The sequence below is a fragment of the Camelus ferus genome, chromosome X (assembly GCF_009834535.1).
Source record: "Camelus ferus isolate YT-003-E chromosome X, BCGSAC_Cfer_1.0, whole genome shotgun sequence".
Taxonomy (NCBI): Eukaryota; Metazoa; Chordata; class Mammalia; order Artiodactyla; family Camelidae; genus Camelus; species Camelus ferus.
This window is the reverse complement of record NC_045732.1, coordinates 99,015,339-99,039,327: the sequence shown is the minus strand read 5'-3', so window position 1 is coordinate 99,039,327 and position 23,989 is coordinate 99,015,339. Positions and strand designations below refer to the sequence as shown.

Sequence of the window (23,989 nt, the reverse complement as noted above, 5' to 3'; positions counted from 1 at the left end):
TAACTGAAACCCACATATCCAGACCTGCTGCGTCTACCTGCTCTGCTGCTCAGAAAAGGAAGTAGGGGTGGCTCTGAGTTGACTTACACTGGGTGAAATGCTTTTCCTATGATGTGTGTGTTGCTTTTTCTCTGTGCTCACCAGTATGTTCATTCTTCATGTCTTCCCTGGGATTAATAGCAAGCTCACCTATAGGTTCTGTTTATTGTGGGTTTTGTCCAGCGGAAGTGCCACTGCGGAAAAAACAAAATTATTCGACTTTATCAGGTCAAGAGAGTGAGAGGGAGCCAGCGACCAACTCCCCAAGGTCCTCCAAAGCCCTTGATTTTTATTGACAATAGTCAAAGAATCAAAGTAAAATGTGTCATAGGAATGAGTAAAGGGCATGGTATACATGCAGGGATGCAGGTCAGCAGTTTCAGTTTGTGAAAAACAGAAACATTATAATCTTAATTTATACTTAAAGTCAAGGTTACAGTATTGATAGTACAAATGGTTATTTTAAGCCTTAAACAATCATGAACAAGGTTATAGTGTTCCAAATAATTGATAATGAAAACTGAGACCACCACAGAGGCTCTATACAATGATCAGAAATCATCTAAGCACACAAAGCAGCCCAGCTGTTCCCAGCTGAGGGATAAATCACAGTTTTCTCCTAGCAAAGCAGCTTTAAGGTAACTGAGTTAAGTTCCATAGATGAGAATGGTGACTGGTATTGAAAGTTTAGTCTTTTGTGCTCTTAGACACTTTCCTTTGAAGTAGCAGCATAATGGCAAATATAGAAGGCATAGGATTTGATTATACATTTCTTATGTGCTTACATAAGGGTGAGAATACAGAAAGGTGAGAATATGATTTGGGAAAAGCCGTTATTACAATATCAAAGTTTGTTAACCCAAGTTTGTGCTCCCACACTCACCAGTCTCCAGCTGAGGGAAGGAGCCTTCTTTCCCATTTGGGATATGCTGTTAATTGTCACAGATACTCCAGGAATCACGTCTCATTAAAGGATCGATCTTCCTCTTCATTAATGTTGTTGTCTAGGCTTAGTTCGTTGGATTTCTCCGCTCTGCCTACCTTACTTTCTTTCTTTCTGGCAGTGCTGAAGAGGTAGATCAATCATAGCAGAGAAAAGGGAAGGAATGAAATGTGGGCCTACATAGTTGGTGGTTATATCATGCCTTCTCTCCCTCCACTCCCCTCCTCCTCCCTTCTGAGCATATTGTGAGCTAAATAAGGTGTGAGTTTACTGCTCCATCCCTAGCCAGATTAGCCAGCAGAGAGCGCTAACATACAGCTTTTAGTCTGTGTTCCTAGCACTTTCCATCATGGTGCGATGGGGGTACCCATGAACCCGACTGCCCGGCTCTGGAATTGATTTTGTGCTTGACTTAAGGTCTCACTGTGAAGACCATTCCATCCTTCGATACTGGGAAGTTCTGATGGACCCACCTACCTTTTACTCTCTTTCAACACTCGTTTTAAGTTTCAGTGAGTAGATTATCAAATGCCAGGATGAGTCTTCTGCCTTTAATAGCTATGGACCAATCAGTTAAGTCTTAGAGACCATATTCTGGGAGAACCAAGCACTTATGTACGCTAGCCAAAGTTTGGTCTGTAGTTTTGTGACTAATAACATCATTCTTTCTTCCCTGAATTGATGATGACCATTTAAAACTTGCAACCATTTTGTAAGTGTGATTCATTCATCTTACCTGCACCCCCAGCGCCCCCCGGTGCCGACGGGTGTACCCGTAGGGCTCCATCTGCTAGTTCAGATCCAGCCTCACCAGGTCAGCTCACAAAATATGTGCCAGACTTCCAGCTCTTTCCGTTTACTTCCCAGCGGTCACAGTCACCTAACAGTTTGAGTCTGTGGAGCTAAAAACACGTATTATCTTTCCCCCCTATATTCAGTACCTCAAGTATTACTGTTCTAATTTGTCTTAACCCATTTTTGCTAATTTCAGGGCCCAGAGGCTACAAGAGGAAAAGAATAAAAGCATGGCTGATAGGCTTAGGCGGCGGGAGCTGAGTATAAAGAGTATTGAGGAGACCTATGACCAAAAGCTCAAGAACGAACTTCTCAAGTAAGTGCTGGGCATTTTTTTAAACAGTATCTTGTTGGAATTAAGTTGACGGAAACACAGCATCGCTAATGAAGTGGATGAGACTAATATTGTATGGCAAAGCCTAGTGTTTAAAAACACACGTGTTTTCAATGACACTCAAGCCTTTTCCATGAGGCGAGTTTTAAAGGTAGCTTGAAGAAGACACAGTACAGAGAATGGCGACCCCTCCTCATTCTTACTTGTTGCTTCTCTGACATTTACGTAGGGCTTGTGATTTGGTTGAATTTTTGAGGGCGCCTTGTGACTTAGCTTGCACTGCTGAAAAGCTGTAAAAGTGCGGTTGTAGTCACTTTTATGTTGGACTCCCACTGCCATTCAGATGGCGGTAGCTAACAATTTATAAATTCTCAGTAGTTGTAGTACTTGTCAGTGAACCAGTGCCTTGTATTCCTTCAAGAGTCTGCAAAGCCAGAATCAAAAGAAACTAGAGTTAACTATATGAAGCAAAAAATGATACAGGGACAGGAAAACACAGACAACTGTGGTGCCATGGATTTCCTGTAGGCTGAGTTTTCTTGTGTTCCAGTGAATAATACCTTCATGCAAAGACAGGAAGCCCATACACGGTCACTTTTCTCTCCAGTGCTCAGTGTGACATCTGGCACATAGTAAGTGTTCAGTTAATGTTTATTGAGTAAATGAATTCATGGTGGAGAGATGACACGACTCAACAGCTCTGGGTATTCCTTAATCATTGGCTTCTTTTACTGCCTCATCCATCATTTGTCCTTGATAGTCCATTATGTACTACTTGCAAAGGTTTTTTGAGGTTATTCCTTAAAAGAATTCTAACAAAAAAATATAGCACCTTTTCCATATGTCAGTTTTAAATGATGGATTTGATTGACATATTCTATGTCAGTTCCTCTCATACAGCAGTTAGCGCTGAAGCATCTGTAGTTGTAAAGCTGTTGGAATAAATGAATGTAAGTGTGTGTGTGAACTTGACATAGCCGTGGAGTAGGGAACTGTTTGGTATCTTTGTCTGGACTTGGTTGTCCTCATGTGACATTGGCAAGCGTTGGAGTTTGGAGGATATCAACCACACGAGTGCTTCTCTTTCCTTTCTCCCATCTCTGAACCAGAATGTCAGCTGTAGTAGCTGGTGGAGATAAGTAAAATTCCATGAAAATGTGCCTTTGGTATCTCCAAGCTGGATACGATGCTGTTGGCCACAGCTCTCAATACTGTGCTCAGCCTCTGAGGGTGAAAGGTCACCCTGCTTGGGGGTGGGGAGGCCAGACTTGTGGATTAGAAGCGACTGCCTTCTTATCTTTTGGGATTTAGTCTGTTGTCTACATTGTAAACTGAACTTAATTGACTTTGTGTCAGTGGACACCAACGGTGTAATACTGCCCTCCGTAACGTCAATAACGTGCCCCTTCGTCTTGTGCTTGAGTTTTGGGACCCAATTTACAGCACTGCAGCTGGGTTTTACTGGACCTTTTATGTCCAGAATTTGGATTCTGGCCTCAAAGTTCGACTGACCTTGAAGTTCATGCCTTGTCCTGTTCAGTGCCCTTCTTCTTTGATAGCACTCTGCCTGGGAAAGTGATAGGAACTCATTATCCATCATTCTGATTCTCAGGTATCAACTGGAACTGAAGGAGGACTACATCTCCAGAACTAATAGACTGATTGAAGAGGAAAGGCAGGAATAAAGGTGATCCTTGGCGGGAGCCAAAGGCTGTATTTTTCAGTTCTGATGCAGGTTATTAGCTTCCTAAATTGGGCCTGTTCTATAATCCGAAAAGTATATACCTTACACTTTATTTTTACTGCAAAATTACATACTTTTTGCCCCTTTAATTTTACAAAATTAAAAAATAATTACTGTTTTTACTGTGTTTTTGCAACCTTCATGTTTAACCCTTTGTATATTCAGAATGATCACTGGTTTATCATTAGGATTTTATCCAACTTTATTTCAGTATATTTTGACAAAATCTGATGTCAAGCAGGTGCAGCGACTTCCTGCCATCAGATACTGGTTACTCTTAACCATGAAAGATTTCATTTTTCCCTGACAGAAAATTTCATGTTAACTTCTCCATCCCCTGTGACTTAGTTTCTTACATCTCTTAATTCTAATATCTATTTCTGCTTCATGAGATTTTAACTCGACATAGAACCTCCTAAACTCTTGTATACGTTAACCTGAGATTGGGAAGTTGGGGAAGTTGGGGACTTTGTCAGTCTTTCAGCTGTTTTACATCTCATTGTATTTGTGGGGACTTGCCTGTGATCAGAACTTCTGGTGAACATTTCAGATGACCTGCTGGGACTAAGCCAGGGCTGGGTCCTTGATACTGATCAGAAGGTCACCCAGTGCACGGTTGCTCCTTGGCGACTATCTTGAGGAGACTACTACTTGTTTAGGGATTAGTACCATCGTGAAGTCAGCAAAGTACTTTTTGATGATTTATCTGCATAGACTTGGGTTAGATGAAGTGAAAACGACAAAATAATGACGACAGAATCCTAACAGACCAGTTAAGAAACTGCCTTTAAAGAAATTCAGATCCGTCGGCACGAGGGCCCCACGCTCTGCGCAGATGGTGTAACTCTGGTTAGTTGTGTGTGGCAGGAGCAAATTCAACACACACAACTGTTAAAAGTAACTTCCCATCACCTCTTAGTAATGGGCTTATTTCTTACTTGCCCACTGATTTTTCTTTTGACCCAGCATCCTCTATTTTTGTTTTCTCTTTGTTTGCTTGCTTGTCTATTTTATGAGGGGAGGTAATTAGGTTTATTTATTTATTTTTAGAGACGGTACCGAGGATTGAACCCAGAACCTCGTGCATGCTGAGCATGTGCTCTGCCATGAGCTAGCCCTCCCCACCACATCCGCTATTTTACATTATGAAATAATGGTCATTTGGTCTGCCATACTGGCCCTAAATTATTAAATGACTTTTGTGTTCTCTGGGAAAACATGATGATGTGTGGTTGGTCGGCCCTGTCTTTCAGAAAAAGCTATACACCTGCAAAAGGAGCTTGTAGTGCTCAGTTTTAAAAAGGAAGAGCTCGATCATTCTGTGAAGCGTGTGAAAGAACTTGAGGTAATTGTTCAGCCTGTTGGTTTTCTGAAACTGATGTCAGACGACACATAAAACTTTAGTTTCAGTCATACGTAATTTACCTTGAGTTATCCTCTTCGTGTGTTTGGATTGTTTATTTTGGGGAGGGGGTAATTAGGTTTATTTCTTTATGTTTGAAGGAGGTGTTGGGGATCGAACCCAGTACCTCATGCGTGCTAAGCATGCGCTCTGCCACTGAGCTCTGCCCTCCCCCCTGTTTAGATGGTTTATTATCTGACAGGGTGATGCAGCAGTTCTTCGTTTCACTCTTAGTCTCCTGGAGAAGTGTAGAAAGAGCATGTCCTTTGGGGCCCAGGGTCCTCCTTGAATCCTGTCTGTCCCCATCACTGCTCATGTGCCTATGGGCAAGTTCCGTGACCTTGGATCCCTCATCTGTGGACTTGGGGCTGTTGTCCACATCCCGTGGTTGCTGAGGGACTTCAGTGAGCTGACAGGTTTGCCTGACCAATAGCAGGTGGCTGACATGCATTAGTATCTACTCAGCCTCTTCTCCCTTCCCATCAGCAGCCTGTAAAATTCCCATCACTTCCTCAGGATCTCACAGGTTAAAATAAACGGAGATGTGTTTTCCATATGCCACTGTTACTTTATTTCTGTTTATTTGTGTGCTTGCTGTCCAAAGGACACAGCTGGGACTTTAGCAACTTAAAGTATGTTCTGTGTATAAAATGTTTCCACCTATGATGACTTATTTGAGAACTTGGTAGGTTTCTGTCTCCAAACATGAGATGTATTACAGTAAGAAAAGGAGAGCACCTCACAGCACGTTATTGGTATCTGGCTCACATTTTCATATTGAAAAAAAAAATATATATATATATATATCAAATCTGTGATGGCTTTTGGGTCCTTAGTTGCATCTGGAAAATGGGATGGTAATCCAAAGCACTTGCTTTGTAGGACAGGCTTCTACATAAATCGAGTTGGATGAACTTGCCCCTGCCCCACAGCAAAAGATGACATTCATTGTCATAGTTAGGGTCATCTTGTCGCAGGGAACACGACTTCTGTCAAGCGACCTTAAGTACATCGTGCCGCCAGGCTGAGAGAGAGTAGCGCACTGGCTTTTGCTGCGGCTGTACTATAAAGTCACTGTTAAAATACAAGTTTTCTTTTTCCAATTCCAGCTCGAGTTAGAGTCTTCCAAAGCCCAGTGTGCAGCCTTAACAAAGCAAAACCACGTGCTGACTGAGAAGGTTCAAGAGATGAGCGATTATCCGCTCCTAAAAGAAGGGAAACTGGAGCTTCAGGCCCAAAATAAATTACTCAAAAAGCAACTGGAGGAGACTAAAAATGAAAACTTGCGCCTCCTAAACCGTAAGTCTTTTCTTCTGATTTGCAGGTTTTCCTAATTCAAATTGGCTTCCTCTTGTGAATAACTGCTCTAAAGGAGGTGTCAATTGGGAAGATTTTATAAAATGAAGATTCTCACGTTGAGTTCCTCCCTTTCTGCTTGCTCTTGCATAACTAGTAGTGTCCCTAAGAAGAAACATTTTAAAGCTGTCCACATGTGCCTCTCCGGGTGGTACCGGGCTCCCCTCGCCCTCTGACTGTCGGTCAGAGGTGCCCAATGGGCCCCCTCAGGCACTTGGGGTTGGGGGAGAGGTCGAGGTTGTGTGTCGTCTCCGCCACGTCCCTGTTCAGTGGCCCCGGGCTGCCCCTGCCCCTCTCAGCCAAGCCAGACCCCAGTGCTTGCGGGATGGCCTTTTACCTGCACCCTGCACCAGCTCGCGCTCTCCAGTTCCAGGAATTCCTCCCTCCCTGGCCCTCCAGGTCCAAGGAGCAGTAGCAGGATGGCCCTGTTACTAGCCCAGGGAACTACATCGGCCTCTGTGGCTAGGAACCCCGTGGAAGTCCCTCTTTATTGAAGAGTCCTCTGGTGACCCAGATAAGGGACACTGTCTGCTTTTTGCCTGGACCCTGAGAGCCGGGGACAGGTGCACGGATCGAATGGGACCTCAGGATGCTCCTTGTCTGCCTCTGCACGTGGTAAAGGGGAGAGGCGGGCTTTCCAGTTAATTTGAGGATTTGAAAGGCTTCTTTGACATGGAGTAGGGCTCGAGGCTAGTAGCCATTGGCATTTATGTGCATTAAACTGTGTTGTTTTGAAACGTGTGAGTCAGAATTGCTCTTAGTCCATTTGATAGAATTAATTTAACATCATGTGTGTACAAAGAATAGGAAGAACAATTTGAAGTCTCTTTCACTGCTTTTGTCAAGTGAAATGGGAAACTGTCAGGTTGGCAATGACCAGGCTTTCTTTTCTCCGTAGGCATAGCTCAGCCAGCTCCCGAGCTGGTGGTTTTTCAGCAAGAATTAAAGAAAGCAGAAAATGCTATTGCGCTTGAGCACAAGGAGTTTGAAACCCACAAGCAAGCGCTGCAGAAACAGCTGCAAAGTGAAGTGAGTATCGCTCCTCGTGTGTCTGGGGGTCGAGTCCGTCCACTCTGCAGGCGTGTCACCTTGGCACGCGCCTCACCAGTGTAAATCAGGTCGATTTTAGCATCCAAGATCCCCTAAGATGCTAACGATGCCCTTTCTCATCTGACGAGAACGGTCCAGTGACCGTGTGACTTTATATTCGTAATAGTCATAAAGTCCAGAGGCCAGCCAGCTCACCTCATTACAGAATGTTCCGCGTCCTGATGCCGCCCACAGCGGCAGCATCTCAGCTCTCACCCTGACTTGGAAACTGCTGCCCTCTCTCTGGCGTCTGCCTGCGCCCGGGAGCAGCTGCTCCACCAGGGGGGGCACGAGGAGGTGGACACCTGGGTGCCTTGTGGCTGTCTTAGAGGGGCCCCGTGTGTTACAGGTGTCAGGCTGCTCAGAGTGGGCAAAATGAAAAAGAATAGCACACCCCGCCAAAAAAAACCCCCCAAAAAAACAGAAACAAAAAAGAACAAGCCCAATGAGCGAACTGTTCCCTTTGGAAGGGAGCGGTGATTGGTCTCACACTGATGGCTTTTCCTTCTCTGTCTTTGCAGATTGAGCATTCTGCACAACTCAAGGCCCAGATACTAGATTACTGATGCTTCTGTCAAGAGGTTAACTTTGCAGGTTACAGATTTAAAATTGCAACTGAAACAAACGCAGACAGGTAGAGACATTTTAACCTACAGTGTGTGTGTGTGTGTGTGTGTGTGTGAAACTTCTAACACTATGTGGAAGTGTAGTGATTGTTACTCGTTGAATTTTCAGTAATTCTCACAGTAGGTGAAAAGCCATGGAAATGTGTGCTGTCTTAGAAGTCCACCTGCCCGTCCATTTCAGGGATACCAGCCGGGTCCTCAGCGAAGGTGATGTGCTCTGACCGGTGCCCTGTGCCAGGGAGAGCCTCCCACCCCACGCAGGACAGGTGCGGTGGTGATGCAGGGGTCCCCAGATGGATCCTGGACCTAGGCTTTCCTTTTATATTTGTTACCCTGATAACAAGACCAGTGGGCTCTTCAGGGCTTTCATACCCACGCTGACAGGGATACGTCTGTGGGGGAAGCAGGTGGCCTGGCAGAAGGAGCACTGCTACTGGAATCAGAAAATTGCTTTTAGGCCCCAGTTTTTAAATTAGTTGCTTGGCCTTAAACATGTTCCTTGTAACTTCCTTGGGCCTCAGTTTCCTCCTTCGTCATGGAGATGATAAAACCTCCCAGGCCGTGGAGGATGAAGGTGAAACGAGGTGGCTCCAGTACAGTGCCTGGAACATAGAAAACCCTCAGGAAATGGCCCTGCCAGCATTTGATCCCGTGTCATCCTGTGGCTTTGTGACGTCTGCCCCTCCTGCTTCCTAACAAGGGTGCTGAAGCTTAGAGACTTTCTTCCGCTGCCTTCAGGTTCAGACAGGTTCTTTCTGTTTCTGACACTGAGCTTTCCTTGCTTTCCACTTGCTCTTCCCTTGCTCAGGCCTGTGGCCCCTTCTCCCCACACCACTTTTATTTTGATCTCTTCACTCATTTCTGCTCTTCCCTGTTCCTTGTTTTCTTGCAGCCATTACACGTTTGCTGTGGTTCCAGCTTTGCGTGGTTTGGCAGTCTCGCGTCATGAGAAATAGTTGAATGGTGATGGAAACTTTTTGAACACACGCACGTAGCAGGCGTCTCCCATGGTGTCGTGGAGGCGGTGTTGCGGGAGGGCAGCGCATATGCCCGCCGGCTCGGCCTCCGGCCCCCAGCGGCTCTCTGCCCTGCTGACCGCGTGACCTGGCCTGGGGCTGGCCTCGGTCCCCCACTGGTGATGTGGGAGCAGGGAGAGTTCTGAGCCACTGCGGTGCTGTGACTGCATGGCCTCCTCACTGCCTCGGAACTCGGGCCAGGCGCTGTGGATTTTGCCGTCGCGCTGGGAGTTGTGTGGCAGCAGCCTGCAGGGGAGCACGTTCGTGCTTGTGCAGTCAGGCATCCGGCTGTTGATGCTGGGTGGGATAAACCAAGATAGTAAGTGGGTTTAGATCAGCTCAGGTCAGGGTTTTCAACCACACAAGTTCAAGTCTGGCTAGGCTTTGCCACCAAAAAAATTACGAAAGCCTTTCCAATCTCAGAGCTTTTTAAGGATTTCAAGGTTGTGCATGATGGGTGGTGAAACAACACCAAGTGTTAGGAAAGAAGGCATACGAAGCAGTAGCTGGTGCACATAAGTTCTCAGTCAACGTTAGTAACTCCTGTTAGGACCGTGGCTGCAGAAACTGTTTAATGTGCTAGTTTGTCCTTAGGTCTTTGATTTTTTCAAAAAAATTTCTCGGTACATTTCAGCTTTGGGTGTCGCCTTTTCCCTCATGTCTCCTGTTATCTGCTTGTACTCCCGCAGCCCTGGAGAACGAAGTGTACCGCAACCGTGAAGCCAGCTGTGCTTCAGTCGCTCCATCAGCGGATCACTGGGCGGCAGGACGGTGCCCCACGGTGCTGACATCGGCGAGGACTTCTTAAAAAATCCTCTCAGACAGGAGGAGCTGATGGCAGGCTCCGGTAGCCCAAGGATCCCAAGTTACCCAAATGCCAGCACAGAGGGCAGTTCCCCCGATTCTGACCTTGAGTTTGTAGCCAATACCAAGGCCATGGTGAGAGAGCTGGAGCAAGAGGCCGAGCGCTTGGAAAAAGCTTTCCAGAGTTACCATCGGAGAGTCAGGCAGTACCCCACCAAGAGCCTGGCAGCAGACAGGAGCCCACCCGCCCTGCGCTCGCTGGAAAGCCTCAAGGGCGTCACTTCGGGGGCCCCTGAGAGGGGGATGTTTGCAGAGGACAGAGTTGCCCCCCAGCAGCCTCTAGTGAGCGCCCGGAGAGAAGAAGAGAGCGAGGCCTCCGAGGTGGCCGGCAGCATGGCCTCACGGCCCCACCGGGGCATGGCCTCCAGACGCCTCTCCTCCACCCCACTCCCCAAAGCAAGGAGAAGCCTTGATGGTGAAATGTGCCTGGAAGGTAAGCTCCTGCCAGAGGGGTTGCAGGATACTGTGCACACAAGTGGGTTGCTCCTCAGTGGACCTCTCCTGAGTTACGAGTGCCGTTGGGCCCAGGAGAGTCTGCCCTCTGACCCTGGGGACCCGGGGCATCTCCCCGCATCACAGGGCTGGCGTGGGAGGCAGTGGGATGGAGCCTCAAGTGCCAGCATTTTGCTTGGCACACAGGGGTGTTCAGAGAGTGACGGTGGCTTTGCCTTTGCTGCCGGTTAGCTTTATGTGTTTTATTGTCTCAAAGCACTGCAATTTTACTTTGGTGCCTGAATCGTTCTCTGGATCCCGTTCACTCATACTCGGCTGTGGGCAAGGACAGGTAGAGTTCATTTTCAAAGTAATAGGACTCTTGAGAAACCACATTGCTATCTTCCCCATGCAACTTTTGTAACATGCTCGCACTGGTTCCCTCTTCCCTGTAGGTCTGGGACGGTCCCACACTGCTGTCCCTGGTCCTGACCGAACACCGCAGCCTTCACCTGCCCCTGTCTCTGCATAGCCTTTACAGACACTCGCTCTCCAGCCCCCCAGAGCAGAAGGCCAGGTAAATTGGCTGCCTAAGGTCTCAGCCTTGACTTGTTTGGGTTTTCTAGGTAACATGAAAAACCATGTGGCAATGTGGAATTTGCAGTCCGATTGTAAGATGTGTGATCTTGGAGACTCATCTGAATTACCTGGGGGAGAAAACGTTCCTTGCTAATTAAACTAAATGTAGAGAATCTGTACTATGGTATTGATAAGCACCGTCTAGTTCCATGAATAGACTTGGTTTATTAACGGCTTAATCAGACATACAAAATCCGCAAAAGCAAATAAATTCAGTGTGAACTTAAAGCAGTTTCACACATCATTAGAAAGTCATTTAAAAATATATTGGCACTTAAATATAAGGAAATAAGTTTCCAGTTTGTAAATCATTGAGCAATTCTAAAGTGGTAGTGAGTCCAAGGGCACGATTGCTTTAGCAGGGTGGCACGGATGTGTTGAAGCTCAGCGACTTGCCGCCTGGGCTGGGGCTCATGTCACGTGCGGGACTCCTGCCTACAGTCCCCACGGCGGGAGATCCTGACTCCTTGGTTCTGGGCTGCGGCCTGGGCATCTGCGTGTCGATTCAGTTGTAGAGTTGAAACGGCCACGTGTGCCCATCCATCCTAGTCGTAAAGTGGGTCATGTTTGTTTATAGTGCTCCTTCCGTGAGATAGCCAAGAGGAGAGACAGGGCCCACAGAGGCCGGGTCAGGGCACTGTGATCCCCCGACTTGGGCTTGTAGTATTGCACCTTCAGCTGGCTTGTGCTAAACGTGTGCAGAATTTGGTTTCTTCAAATTTTTTAATTTTTTGGTTTTGTAGTTCTTAAAAAAAATTCTCCTAGAAACAGCATCGAGTGCAACATTATTCTTTGTTAACGACGGTGGTCCCGACCTCGCAGCATGAGGCGGTCTGCAGGAGGAACTGAGTTAAGGCGCACTAACTGTTCGGAGCGATGCCTGGTGCGTGGAGGGGGCGCAGTGCAGCATAAGCTCTTACGCTCTTGAGTCGGTGAAAATTTAATTTTCTAAAGCATTTTCTTGAGTCGCAAAAGGCTTCTCATTACCCTCTGCTCTTACGTTGTGCGTTATTATTAAAGCTTTACATTCTTGAATTTTATTCTTCCAATCCAGTCTTTTTGAAAACCAAATGGAACTTAAAGACAAAAGTGAATTTTCCAATCTGGACAAGCTAGCTTTTAAGGATAATGAAGAATTTGAATCATCTTTTGAATGTAAGTTCACATATGAGTACTTTTTTTTTTAACAAACACTACCTTTATTCTGCAGCATCATTTAATCTTTGGGGATATGTGTACATACATATATATGTAAACTTGTTTATCTATTTTATTTATAGTCATTAGTATCTGCAAATTTTGAGCTCCCCATTTATCCCTCCCCACCCACGAGTACTTATTTTTGTAAGTTCAAAATGTGGAAAGCTTAGTTTTGGCGATACATAGCTACTGTTGTCAAAAGCAAAGCAGTTATAAATGAGGACATTTTTATTTTGTGATAAAACTACAAATACAGATATAGTGCCTGGTTTCTGTGTCACAAGGAGTTTCAGGTTCTGAATTCGATGTATTAAAAATCTCAGGATAACTAACTTTAGAGTTGGAGCTAAGCCCCTGAGTGAATCCTTAATTAGGTTTGAGATTGCCTCAGATTTAAAACAAATGACTTCTTAAAATGTGCTCCCCCCCCCTTATGGAATATGAAGATAAGCTATCTTTGTATTGTATTGATTTCATCAATTGCCTCTGATTTAGAAAACCCTTCCTTAGTTACAGAATGGAGGGAAAAGGCCATTGGCTTAAGAATCTAGAGACCTGTGTGCTGGCTTTGGCTCTGCCTTAATGCTGCTCTACCTTAGCACCTGCTGCTTCAGTGTAAAACTGGGTTGTAATGTCATCCAGCCCCGTGGTTCTTTGCAGCTTGGGAAGCCTTTTTTTTGGTTAGAAGCTTTATTCATAGTAGCCAAAAACTTGAAACAACCCAGATACTTTTCAATTAATGAGTGGTTGAACTATGGTAAGACTATACCATGAACCACCAGTCAGCAGCTAAAAGGCGCAGAACACTGATACACGTCACAGTTTGCATGGCTCTCCAGGGAATTAGCTTAGTGAGCAAAATCAATCCCAAGGTTACATACTATAATGATTGATTTAGATAGCATCCTGGGGGAGGGCATAGCTCAGTGGTAGAGCACATGCTTAGCAGCATGCACGAGGTCCTGGGTTCAATACCCAGCACCTCCATTAAAAACATATGAATAAAAAAAATAAACTTAATTACCTCTCCCGACCAAAAGAAAAACAAAACTAAATAGCATCTTTTTTTTTTAATTGAAGTATAGTTGATAGACAGTATTATGTTACAGGTGTCCACTAGTGAGGCACAATTTTTAAAGGTGATACTCCGTTTGTACTTATTATAGAATATTGGATACATTCCCTGTGTTGTATTGGGAAGTCTTTATGTTTGTGTGTTAAACTGTCATTTTGCCTTATGAGCTTCATTTTCAAGCATGAATGTATAGTATTTTGAACAGGTAACCAAGAAGTCTTAGAATATTTTGCAAAAATCCTTGCAGCCAACTTAGTTAACTTTCTTAAATCATGGATATTTAAATCGAATTCAAATGATGATCAGCAAGCCAGGTGTATTCTTCTGTCACTGAATTGATTTTCCCACTGGGTAGCAGATCAAACTTGTCAATGAATCTCATAAAGAAAACTTTCAAAAGCAGATAGATTGGCAAGTGGTGATGGTAACTTCTAGAATCCTGTAAGGAAAGGGCCAGCCCACTTGCTTTGGCTGAAGCTTAAGTGCCCCACCATGAGTTAGCCCCCACTCCCTTGTCTTGCTGCTGCTGCTGCTGCTAAGGACTCAGGGGACACTTGTTTGTGCCATCGTAGATGCAGGGAACGTGCCCAGGCAGTTTGAGGTGGATGGCCTCCACCCTGAGGGCGACATGCCTCACACGGATGGGGCCGCAGCCTCTGTGCCCACCAGGCCTGTCTCCTGTCACTATCCAAGTAGGATTTTCTTTGAACTACTAACAAAATGTATTCGTTCATTAATAATATTTAACATTATTTCTCTTTCTGTTTGCTTCCTTTGTGCCTTAAAAAGTTAGGACAGTTAAACCCTTATATTTCCATCTTTAGAAAAGCTGAGGACGGTGGTGGAAGAGTGGTGCTCAGACTTCTCCAGGCTGGCCCGCTTCCTCCCCCCCCCCCACTCCAGACTCCCCGCGCCCTGCGCCTGTGCATTGGGGGGGGGTGCGAGCTTCGTCCTGGGGCTCAGCCACCGGCCGGGTCCTCTCCTCCTTGGACCAGAGTGTGGAAGCCTTGTAAACGCTTCAAGTAAAACCTTCTACTGGCCCTTTCCAAGCCCTGGGAGGACACCGCCCCTAAACCCATGCAGAGCCTCTTGGGAGCAGCTCCTTACTTTCAGTCGCAGCACTCAGGCAGATGAGGAGTTGCTGACCGAAGCAGTGTTGTGAGAGGGTTGATTTTGCCGACTTCAGAGTAAATCATTCTGGAAAGCACTCATTTGGCGCGACTTGATCAAGAGCTTTTTCTGTGCCAGGCACTTTTGTGGGGGCTGGGCACCCAGCAGGGAACGACCCAAGCCCTTGCTGCCTGGGGCTTCTAGTGGAGAGTTGGACAGGCAGGAAGCCATCACCAGGGAACTCCAATGGGATGGGGACTGAGAAGGGACAGTGGCCACCCAAGAGCAGATCTGATGGGCAGCCATCCAGCAGAGACTGGAGTAGGGAATGAAAATGATAGAATAAGGGAAACCAGCCGAGTAGATAGGTGTTCTGCCTCTGAGATGTGCTGTACGTGATAAAAATAGCTTTTAAAAAAAATATGTAGTCCAACTGTCTTGGGGGGGAGAGGGAGGTAATTAAGTTTGTTTATATATTTATTTTAATGGAGGTACTGGGGATTGAACCCAGGACTTCATGCATGCTAATAAGCATGTGCTTTACCACTGAGCTACACCTTCCCCCAATAATGACTTTTAAAATGATGATGAAATAGTGTAGTTACACTTTGATTGTTGAAAAATTCTTCGATCTTTATCATTTCACCTCTTCATCTGGCTGCAGAGGGAAATGAAAAGGCTGAAACTTGGTATCTCTGAGGTGCCCTATGGAAGCACTTTTTTCCTCTTTCATCCAAAGAGCTTCTGTATGCCACTGTGCAGCCACAAAGTATACCCCACAGCAAAGAGGCTGTCTTTTTTTCTTCCTTCTTTATTTTTTTTTTAACAAAGTTTATTCTAGAAAAAGCAACTCATTGCAACATAAAACTGTTGGAAAATCTACATACATGTACTCTTCATTGTTTCTAAGAACAGTTTAGAGCTTTAGCCTTTTAAAATTACATAGTTAACAAAGGAATAAAGCCAACCAGAAAATAAGAATCGACAGGATGCAGTAATCCAATCATGAAGGACAGTCAAATGTGCTTATACATACTCAAGAAATCAATCATCTAAGTTATAAATAATAACTAGTTCCTTTGTGTCCTTTTTTTGAAATTACACATATCAGTGATATCATATGGTATTTTTCTTTCTCTTTCTGGCTTACGTCACTTAGAATGACGATCTCCACGTCCATCCATGTTGCTGCAGATGGCATTGTTTTATTCTTTTTTATGGCCAAGTAGTATTCCATTGTATGTATATATACCACAATTTCTTTATCCAGTCATCTGTTGATGGACATTTGGGTTGTTTCCATATGTTGGCTGTTGTAAATAGTGCTGCTATGAACATTGGGATGCATGTATCTTTTCAAATTATATTCTTCTCCGGGTATCTGCCCTGGAGTGGGATTGCTGGATCATATGGTAAGTCTATTTTTAGTTTTTTTAAGGAATCTCCATACTGTTTTCCATAGTGGCTGCACCAATTTACATTCCCACCAGTAGTGTAGGAGGGTTCCTTTTTCTTCACACCTTCTCCAGCATGTATAGTTTGTAGACTTTTTAATGATGGCCATTCTGGCTGGTGTGAAGTGGTATCTCATTGTAGTTTTGATTTGCATTTCTCTAACAATTAGTGATGTTGAGCATCTTTTCTTGTGCTTGTTGGCCATCTGTCTGTCTGTCTTTGGAGAGATGTCAGTTTAGGTCTTCTGCCCATTTTCTGATTAAGTTGCTTGTTTTTTGATATTAAAGTGTGTGAGCTGTTTATGTATTTTGGAAATTAGTCCTTTGTCAGTCACATCATTTGCAAATATTTTCTCCCATTCTGTAGGTTGTCTTTTCATTTTGTTGATGGTATCTTTAGCTGTGCAAAAGCTTTTAAGTTTAATTAGATCCCATTGGTTTACTTTTGCTTTTATTTCCATTATTCCAACAGCTGGTTCAAAAAATATATTGCTGTGATTTATGTCAAAGAGTGTTCTGTCTATGTTTTCCTCTAGGAATTTTATAGTATCTCGTCTTACATTTAAGACTTTAATCCATTTTTAGTTTACTTTTGTATACAGTGTTAGGGAATGTTCTAATTTCAGTCTTTTACAGGTAGCTGTCCAGTTTTCCCAGCACCACTTATTGAAGAGACTGTCTTTTGTCCATTGTGTATTCTTGCTGCCTTTGTCGTAGATTAATTGACCTTAAGTGCGTGGGTTTATTTCTGGACTTTCTATCCTGCTCCATTGATCTATGTGTCTGTTTTTGTGCCAATACCATACTGTTTTGATTACTGTAGCTTTGTAATATAGTCTGAATTCAGGGAGCATGATTCCCCCAGCTCCGTCCTCCTTTTTCAAGATTGCTTAGGCTATTCAGGTTCTTCTGTATTTCCATACAAATTTTATCATTTTTTGTACCAGGTCTATGAAAAATGTCATTGATAATTTGATAGGGATTGCATTGAATATGTATATCACCTTGGGTAGTATGGCCATTTTAACAATATTGATTCTTCCAATCCAAGAACACAGTATATCTTTCCATTTGTTTATGTTGTCTTCAGTTTCCTCCATTCAGTGTCTTACAGTTTTTGGCATACAGGTCTTTTGCCTCCTTGGGTAGGTTTATTCCTAGGTATTTTATTCTTTCCGGTGTGTTGGTAAATGGGGATTGTGTCCTTAATTTCTTTTTCTGTTATTTTATTAGAGTATAGAAATGCAACTGATTTCTGTATATTAATTGTGTATTCTGCAACTTTACCAAATTCATTGAGTTCTAGTAGTTTTTTGGTCACTTCTTTAGGGTTTTCTTTGTACAGTATCATGTCACCTGCAAACAGTGGCAGTTTTATTTCTTTGTTTCCAATTTGGATTCCTTTTATTTCTTCTCTGATGGCTATGGCTAGGACTTCCAAAACTATGTTGAATAAAAGTGGTGAGAGTGGTCATCCTTGTCTTTTTCCTGATCTTAGAGGAATGCTTTCAGCTTAAGAATGATGTTAGCTTTGGGTTTGTCATATATGGCCTTTATTACGATGGGGTATGTTTTGTCTATGCCAACTTTCTGGAAAGTTTTTATCATATATAGATGTTGAATTTTATCAAAAGCTTTTTCTGCATCTGTTGAGTTGATCACATGGTTTTTATTCTTCAGTTTGTTAATGTGGTGTATCACATTGATTGGCGGATAGTGAAGAACCCCTGCATCCCTGGGATAAATCCCACGGGATCATGGTGTGTGATCCTTTTAATGCATTGTTGGAGTAGATTTGCTAGTATTTTGTTGAGGATTAAGGTTTTTTTGAAGTATAGTTGATTTACAATGTTGTGTTAATTTCTGGTGTAAAACAAGCTGATTTGGTTATACATGTATTATTTTTCATATTCTTTTCATTATAGGTTATTACAAGGTATTGACTATAGTTCCCTGGGCTATATAGTAGGATCTTATCGTTTGTCTGTTTTGTATGTAGTAGTGTGTATCTGCTAATCCCAAACTCCTACTTTATCCCTCCCCTGCTTTTCCCTTTGGTAACCATAGGTTTGTTTTCTATGTCTGTGAGCCTGTTTGTTTCATAAATATTTTCATTTGTGTCATTTTTTTTTAGATTCCACATATATGATATTTGTCTTTTTTGTCTGGCTTACTTCAGTTAGTTTGATAATCTCCAGGTACATCCATGTTGTTGCAAATGGCATTATTTCATTCTTCTCATGGCTGAGTAGTATTCCATCATATATATAGACCAGAACTTCCTTATCCAGATATCTGTCAATGGACATTTAGATTGTCTCTATGTCTTGGCTATTATAAATGCTGCTATAGACATTGGGGTGCGTGTATCTTTTCCAGTTAGTTTTCTCCAGATATATACCCAGGAGCGGGATTGCTGGATCACATGCTAGTTCTAGTTCTAGTTTTAAGGAACCTCCATACTGTTTTCCACAGTGGCTGCATCAAATTACATTCCCACCAGCAGTGTAGGAGGGCTCCCTTTTCTCCACACCCGTTCCAGCATTTATCATTTGTGGACTTTTTAATGATGGCCATTTGTACTGGTGTGAGGTGATATTTCATTATGGGTTTGATTTGCACTTCTCTGATAATTAGCAATGTTGAGCATCTTTTCATGTGCCTGTTGGCCATCTGGATGTCTTCACTGGAGAAATGTCTGTTCAGGTCTTCTGCCCGTTTTGTGTTTGGGTTGTTTGTGGGGTTTTTGTTACTGAGTTGTAGGAGCTGTTCGTGTAGTCTGGAAATTAAGCATTTGTTAGTCACATCGTTTGCGGATATTTTCTTTCTTCAACTTCTTAAAATGGCACCCAAGCTGCATTCCAATCTGAGACCGCTATTGCAGGTGAGAAAGTGGCACCGTCTAGGAGTGACCCCTCTGCCCCAGCAGGGCAGGCGGACGTTGCGTTTCTGCCCGGGGCAACGAGCCGCTGCCTCCTCTGGTACTAGAGGCCATGGCCGGGGTCATGAGAGAGAAGATTGTGAGCTTGGCTCCTGTTAGAGAAACCAACGCAGTTCTGCTGGTGACTTAGAACTGGGGACAGCACAGAGGTTCAGAGTCCTCTGGGGAACCTCTGAATTTGTCTGTTTCTCAGCATTGTTTGAGGGGAAAAGCTTAGGTTGTAGGCCAGAGCTGGAGGAGGAAGGTCAGCATACTCATCGGCGGGACTGAAATGTAATGAAGCCTGTGAATTGCCGGGACTACTGCTGTGAGCTCCAGGAGCAGACAGATAACTAAAGCATGGGCCTCACCGGCAGGAATAGAAAACACATACACGGGGTTTTTGAGAAGGCAGGTGCAAAATACTATGGGAATATGGCGCCGGAGAAGCTGCTTGTCAGTATCGGGAACAGGAGGCCCGTGGAGCGGAGGTGCATCCGAGTGGGAGCCTGCGCAGGAGGTCGGGTTTTGCAGGAGACATGGGAGGAAGGGAGCCAGCCAGGTTCGGGAGAGAGTGGAAGTGAGGGCAGGAGCAGGGAGGAGCAGCTGAAGCCAGGGACCAGTGAGTGTGCTGGCACACGTAGGGTGTTTCACAGGCAAAAGTGATGGTGATAGAAGAAGTCAGTCTGGAAAGGGAAAGGCAGATGGGCAGAGCCTGGGCTGCCGTGGGTTGGAACTGCACCGGAGCAGGGGCAGTGCCCAGCAAATCCAGGCCTTCTCTTCAGGAAGTGACTGGTGCTGGCCTAGGGTGAGCACTTGCAGGTGGTGAGACTGATGTCACGGAGAGAGTGGACGCTGTAACTTCCACCATCCAGGGTGATGGTGATAAGGACCTTGATTGCAGCAGCAGCAGGAGGAGGGGATGGGCTCTGCAAGCTGGTGGCTGAGAGGACATAGTGTAGGACGAGCATGATTAAAGGGACAGGAACGATAACCTCAGGTGTGAAGCCAGCGCTGTTGGATGTCCATGTGCTGATGGCAGGGACCCCATTAGACACGGGAGGTAAGGCTAGGGGGGAGATCGGGACTAGAGAAGAGGTGTGGGAACGATCAGGAAGAGGAGGTAGCTGAAACCCCGAGGAGGGGGGTCAGCCTGGAGGGAGCAGGGTGACGGCAGGGTGGCTAGAGCAGCCGGGGAGGGTGGTGGTCATGTTCTGTTCTGGCCAGGAGAGACTTGGGCGTCCTTCTGGGAATAAGGGGTGGAGAGTGACCAGAGTTCTTTGTCAGTAAATGGGGACTGACAGTAGCTTCAGCACTGTAAGGGTGGAGGGGGCTTGGAACCGCATGCAGAGTAGAAATGCAGGGCTTGCCTTGGAAAGGATGGAGGCGGGAGGAGATGGGTGAGCAGGAGGAGGAGACGTGACCGGAGAGGGGGACAGTGGACAACGTCGTGGCTCAGATGACCTGAATTCATCTTGGTGAGGTGGGGGGCGGGTGTGGTCTGGGGGCTCAAAGGCCGTGAAGGTGGAGCAGCCACTCAGAGCAGGTCATCTCAGGTGGGCATCTCAGTGTCTCCCTGAGGCTTGGCGAGGCCCCTCCCGGCCGGTCCCACATTTGTTTGAAAAATCTGATGCTGGAAGCTACTCCTGATTATTTATGACTATGTTTGATGTCCCACTAGGGGTAGATCAGAAACAAATTGGAGAACTGAAGGAAGAAGAAAAACTTTGGGAACAGCAAGCGAAAGAACGAAGGCAGGAAGAAGAGAGGACGCAGAGCGAGCGACAGGAGGCTTTGGAAAGGGAGCGGCGGGAGCTGGAGAGACTGGATCAGGAAAGGGTAATGCCGAGCCCAGTGAGTTCTCTGTCCTAGCTTCTCCTGCCGCACCTGCAGCAGGTGCCTTGCTCTCCGGGAAGTGAGTCCTTTGTGGGTCCCGAAGTCCTGGGAGTGGCGGGGAGCTGACAAGCCTTGGCTGAGGAGCCCTGAGCTTGGCTGTGGGTCACGCGGACCTCGTGTTTCCTGGCTCGGGTAGCTTGGCAAGCCCGTTTGCGTGCATACTCATTTGGTCTTGAAAATGAGCTGGGAACAAGGAGGACCTCTCACTGTAAATGAGGTTGGAAGAAGAGACCCCATCTCTATCCCCTAACCCCTGCCCAAGACCAGCTAGCTGGGACTAGAGGAACCCAGGGCACATGGCTCCCAGGGTCGCCTGCCCTCCTCTGTCCTCTGGTGCTCTGTCGGCCGTCTGCGTCCTGAGTCGGGTCCAGACGGATTACTCTGGCCACATCACAAGCCGACTGGGTCCTATGTATATTAATCTTCCATCCGGATGGTCCTTGGACTTCTGGTTAACTGGGTCTAAAGCACAGGACACTTGATGCAAATTAATCCCTCCCTTCATTGAGATGACATGTTTGTGCCCCTTTGATGGCAGCAATGACGTCAATTTTTTAAAAAGTAATGAGTTGTACATTTAGGTTGTACTTAAAGGATCAGGAATTAAATTACTGTTCATTTTAGACATTTAAAAGATGGAATTGTGTATTTCTTATTTTGGTACCCATCTATTTCAGAGGCTAACTGAAGAATCATTGAAGATGGAAATGGAAAAAGAAATTGAAATGAGTATTCAAGAAATGAAAGAGAAATCTAAGTCTGGTGGTGGTGGAAGTCCTTTAGAGAAGTACATGAAAATCCTCCAGCAGGATCAAGGCCAGGACGCGGCAGATAAGGTGCCAGTGCCGTGGGCCGGCGTCTGGGGTGGGGCTGCCAAGGGCTTCTGTGCTTTATTTGACAACCTTGGAGTAAGAATATGCCTTCTCCATTGCAGACAAAAAGGTAAAAACCATAGCAACTCCAAAGGTCAGAGGGAGCTTCAAGCTTTTTAAATATCTTACACTCCTGACAAAATGTCCTCACTTTTGCTTCGGTAAAAAATTGAAGAGATTTTGTCAAAGTTGATAAAAGTTGGAGTGTCTCTTATTTTAAGAACAAGAAATAAGTATAATGAAAGCCCTGTGAATGAATAACAAATTCATTAGTACTATTTGAGACACTAATATTTTATATAAGTCTGCAGTACCATAGGTATTGAGAATACATTCCAGGTAGTGAATTTTGATGTTTTTCCTAAACATCATATTTAAAAGTCACTGCTTTTTTAGACTTTTAAATTACATGTGTATTTCAAAAATAGAATTAATACGTATCTAATTACAGAATTCTTCTTTTCCCCGCTTTGTGTCAGAGTTCAAAAAAGCTGGTCAGAGAGGACTCCCAAGTGGAAACGCTGCCATCTAGTGACAAAGATGAAAGGTACAGTGTCCCCAGCATTGTGTTCTTACACAAACCATGATCATACCGCTGCTTTTCCTAGCCGGGGAGACGTTCGGATACTTGAGTCTGCCTGTAAGAAACAGAATCAGTCAAAATGACTACCTTCCAAAAAAAAAATCTGCATTTTTTTAGCTTGTGAAATTGCTACCCATAAAAAGAGGAAGCAAGGCCAGAAACCCCACAGGGAAGGAAAAACGTAAAGATCCCTGAATAAGTTTGACAAGCAGTTAACAAATGTTTAAATTTTGTCTTTCTTTCATGTAGTTTCACAGGTTTTTCTCAGGAGGAACCAGATGACTTCTGGTAATCACGTTTGCTGCCCAGCTTCGTAGACAGATAAAGTAACTAAAGACCTGTGAGTTCTCTGTAATAAGACAAAATTGTCAATAAAAATTCACTTGCAATCCAGTGTGATTTTTTTTTCCATAACTGTAGTTGGTGCTATAGTGTGTAAGTGAAAAATAATCTAGTCACGTGACACCTTTACAGAGTTCTCATTCTTAGGCCTTCCATTACGCTAGAAAGAGCTGCTATTTTTTTTTTTCCCCATTTTTGTCTTAGGTTATATTTACTTGAAAACTGATTTTATGGGTCAAGCTCTAGGCCTGCAGTTTTGGAAGTTTCAGCAGTGTTCCTTCCTCTGCAGGGTTGGGCGACCACTGGTCAAACAAGAGGCCGTCTTCCCCAGCACTCTCCTGATAGTCCCTGAAAATCAAGACATAGGTTTTTCTATCTTAGGTTCTAGAAATAGTATGATGCCACCTCTGGTCTTTACTTTTGACATCTTTTTCTGGATTTTCCTTCCCCACATCTCCAAATCATAAATAGCAGAAGACCTCGACCCCTTTCCATCAGCACCAGGCTACAGAGCTGACATCCCCTCTCTCAGGCTCCAACTGCAAACAGTTATTACGTGTCAGTCAGGGTCCGATACATGGAAATAGCATTCGTATTAAATAAGAAAATTAGAGAATGTCCGAAATCTCTATAGCATCAGCGGAACCAAAGCATATTTAATGCATGTGCCCCTCCCGTTTCCCCTGGGCATTAGCACAAAACAATGCAGTCCGTGTCCCGGGAACATAGAGTGCAGAGCCTGGGACCTCAGTTATGACTCATTATAGTAATTAGAAAAGACAGCTTCCCCAATCCTGCTCCCCAAGGTGACAGACTGCGGACATCCTTCTGTGCCAGACCATGTTCGGGAGAGAGATGGGGACCGGGAATGGGTTGAGGAAGGGCTGCTCTATTCACATCTGCCTCCAGAAGCAAGCCTCCCTGAAAGCGAGGCCAGGCCATCGGGATGGTTTCAAGCTTACCTGACAAGAGGCACAAACCCCGCCACCCCCTTTTCCGCCCCCCAGTGGAAAGCTTTAAACAGGCTATTGTCAGAGCCCTGGGTACCTTTTCTCTCTTGGCTTTGTTCAGTATTTTCCTCGGCGGCAGTTTCCATGGCTGGCTTCATACCATGCACCAAAAATGCCTTTGCCCGCTCCCCCAGCACACACTTCTCCCCCTCCTCTGCCTTTTCTTTTGGACTCCCCTCCGGCTCTTATTTACGCCCGCGTGACTGAGAGCTGCTGTTCTTCACTACAGAAGATTACAGTCCCTTCCA

General features: G+C 45.0%; 1 protein-coding gene and 1 non-coding gene across 2 annotated transcripts in view; one reads left to right on the top strand and one right to left on the bottom strand.

Annotated features, from left to right (window-relative positions):
* LOC102510121 (OFD1 centriole and centriolar satellite protein) overlaps positions 1 to 22,778 on the top strand; it is a 45,035-nt gene extending 22,257 nt beyond the window's left edge. Inside the window, 16 exon segments of the mRNA XM_032475978.1 lie at positions 1,974 to 2,093; positions 3,724 to 3,821; positions 5,109 to 5,200; positions 6,367 to 6,556; positions 7,512 to 7,642; positions 8,224 to 8,265; positions 8,267 to 8,336; positions 10,034 to 10,065; positions 10,068 to 10,641; positions 11,096 to 11,160; positions 11,162 to 11,217; positions 12,334 to 12,434; positions 20,720 to 20,877; positions 21,612 to 21,770; positions 22,286 to 22,353; positions 22,639 to 22,778. Of these exon segments, the coding sequence (XP_032331869.1) occupies positions 1,974 to 2,093; positions 3,724 to 3,821; positions 5,109 to 5,200; positions 6,367 to 6,556; positions 7,512 to 7,642; positions 8,224 to 8,265; positions 8,267 to 8,336; positions 10,034 to 10,065; positions 10,068 to 10,641; positions 11,096 to 11,160; positions 11,162 to 11,217; positions 12,334 to 12,434; positions 20,720 to 20,877; positions 21,612 to 21,770; positions 22,286 to 22,353; positions 22,639 to 22,681 (1,999 nt within the window). The 3' untranslated portion in view covers positions 22,682 to 22,778.
* Positions 15,151 to 15,225, bottom strand: TRNAN-AUU. The gene has a single exon. It is a non-coding gene; the product is annotated as a tRNA-Asn (tRNA).
* Positions 22,779 to 23,989: the final 1,211 nt, after the last annotated feature.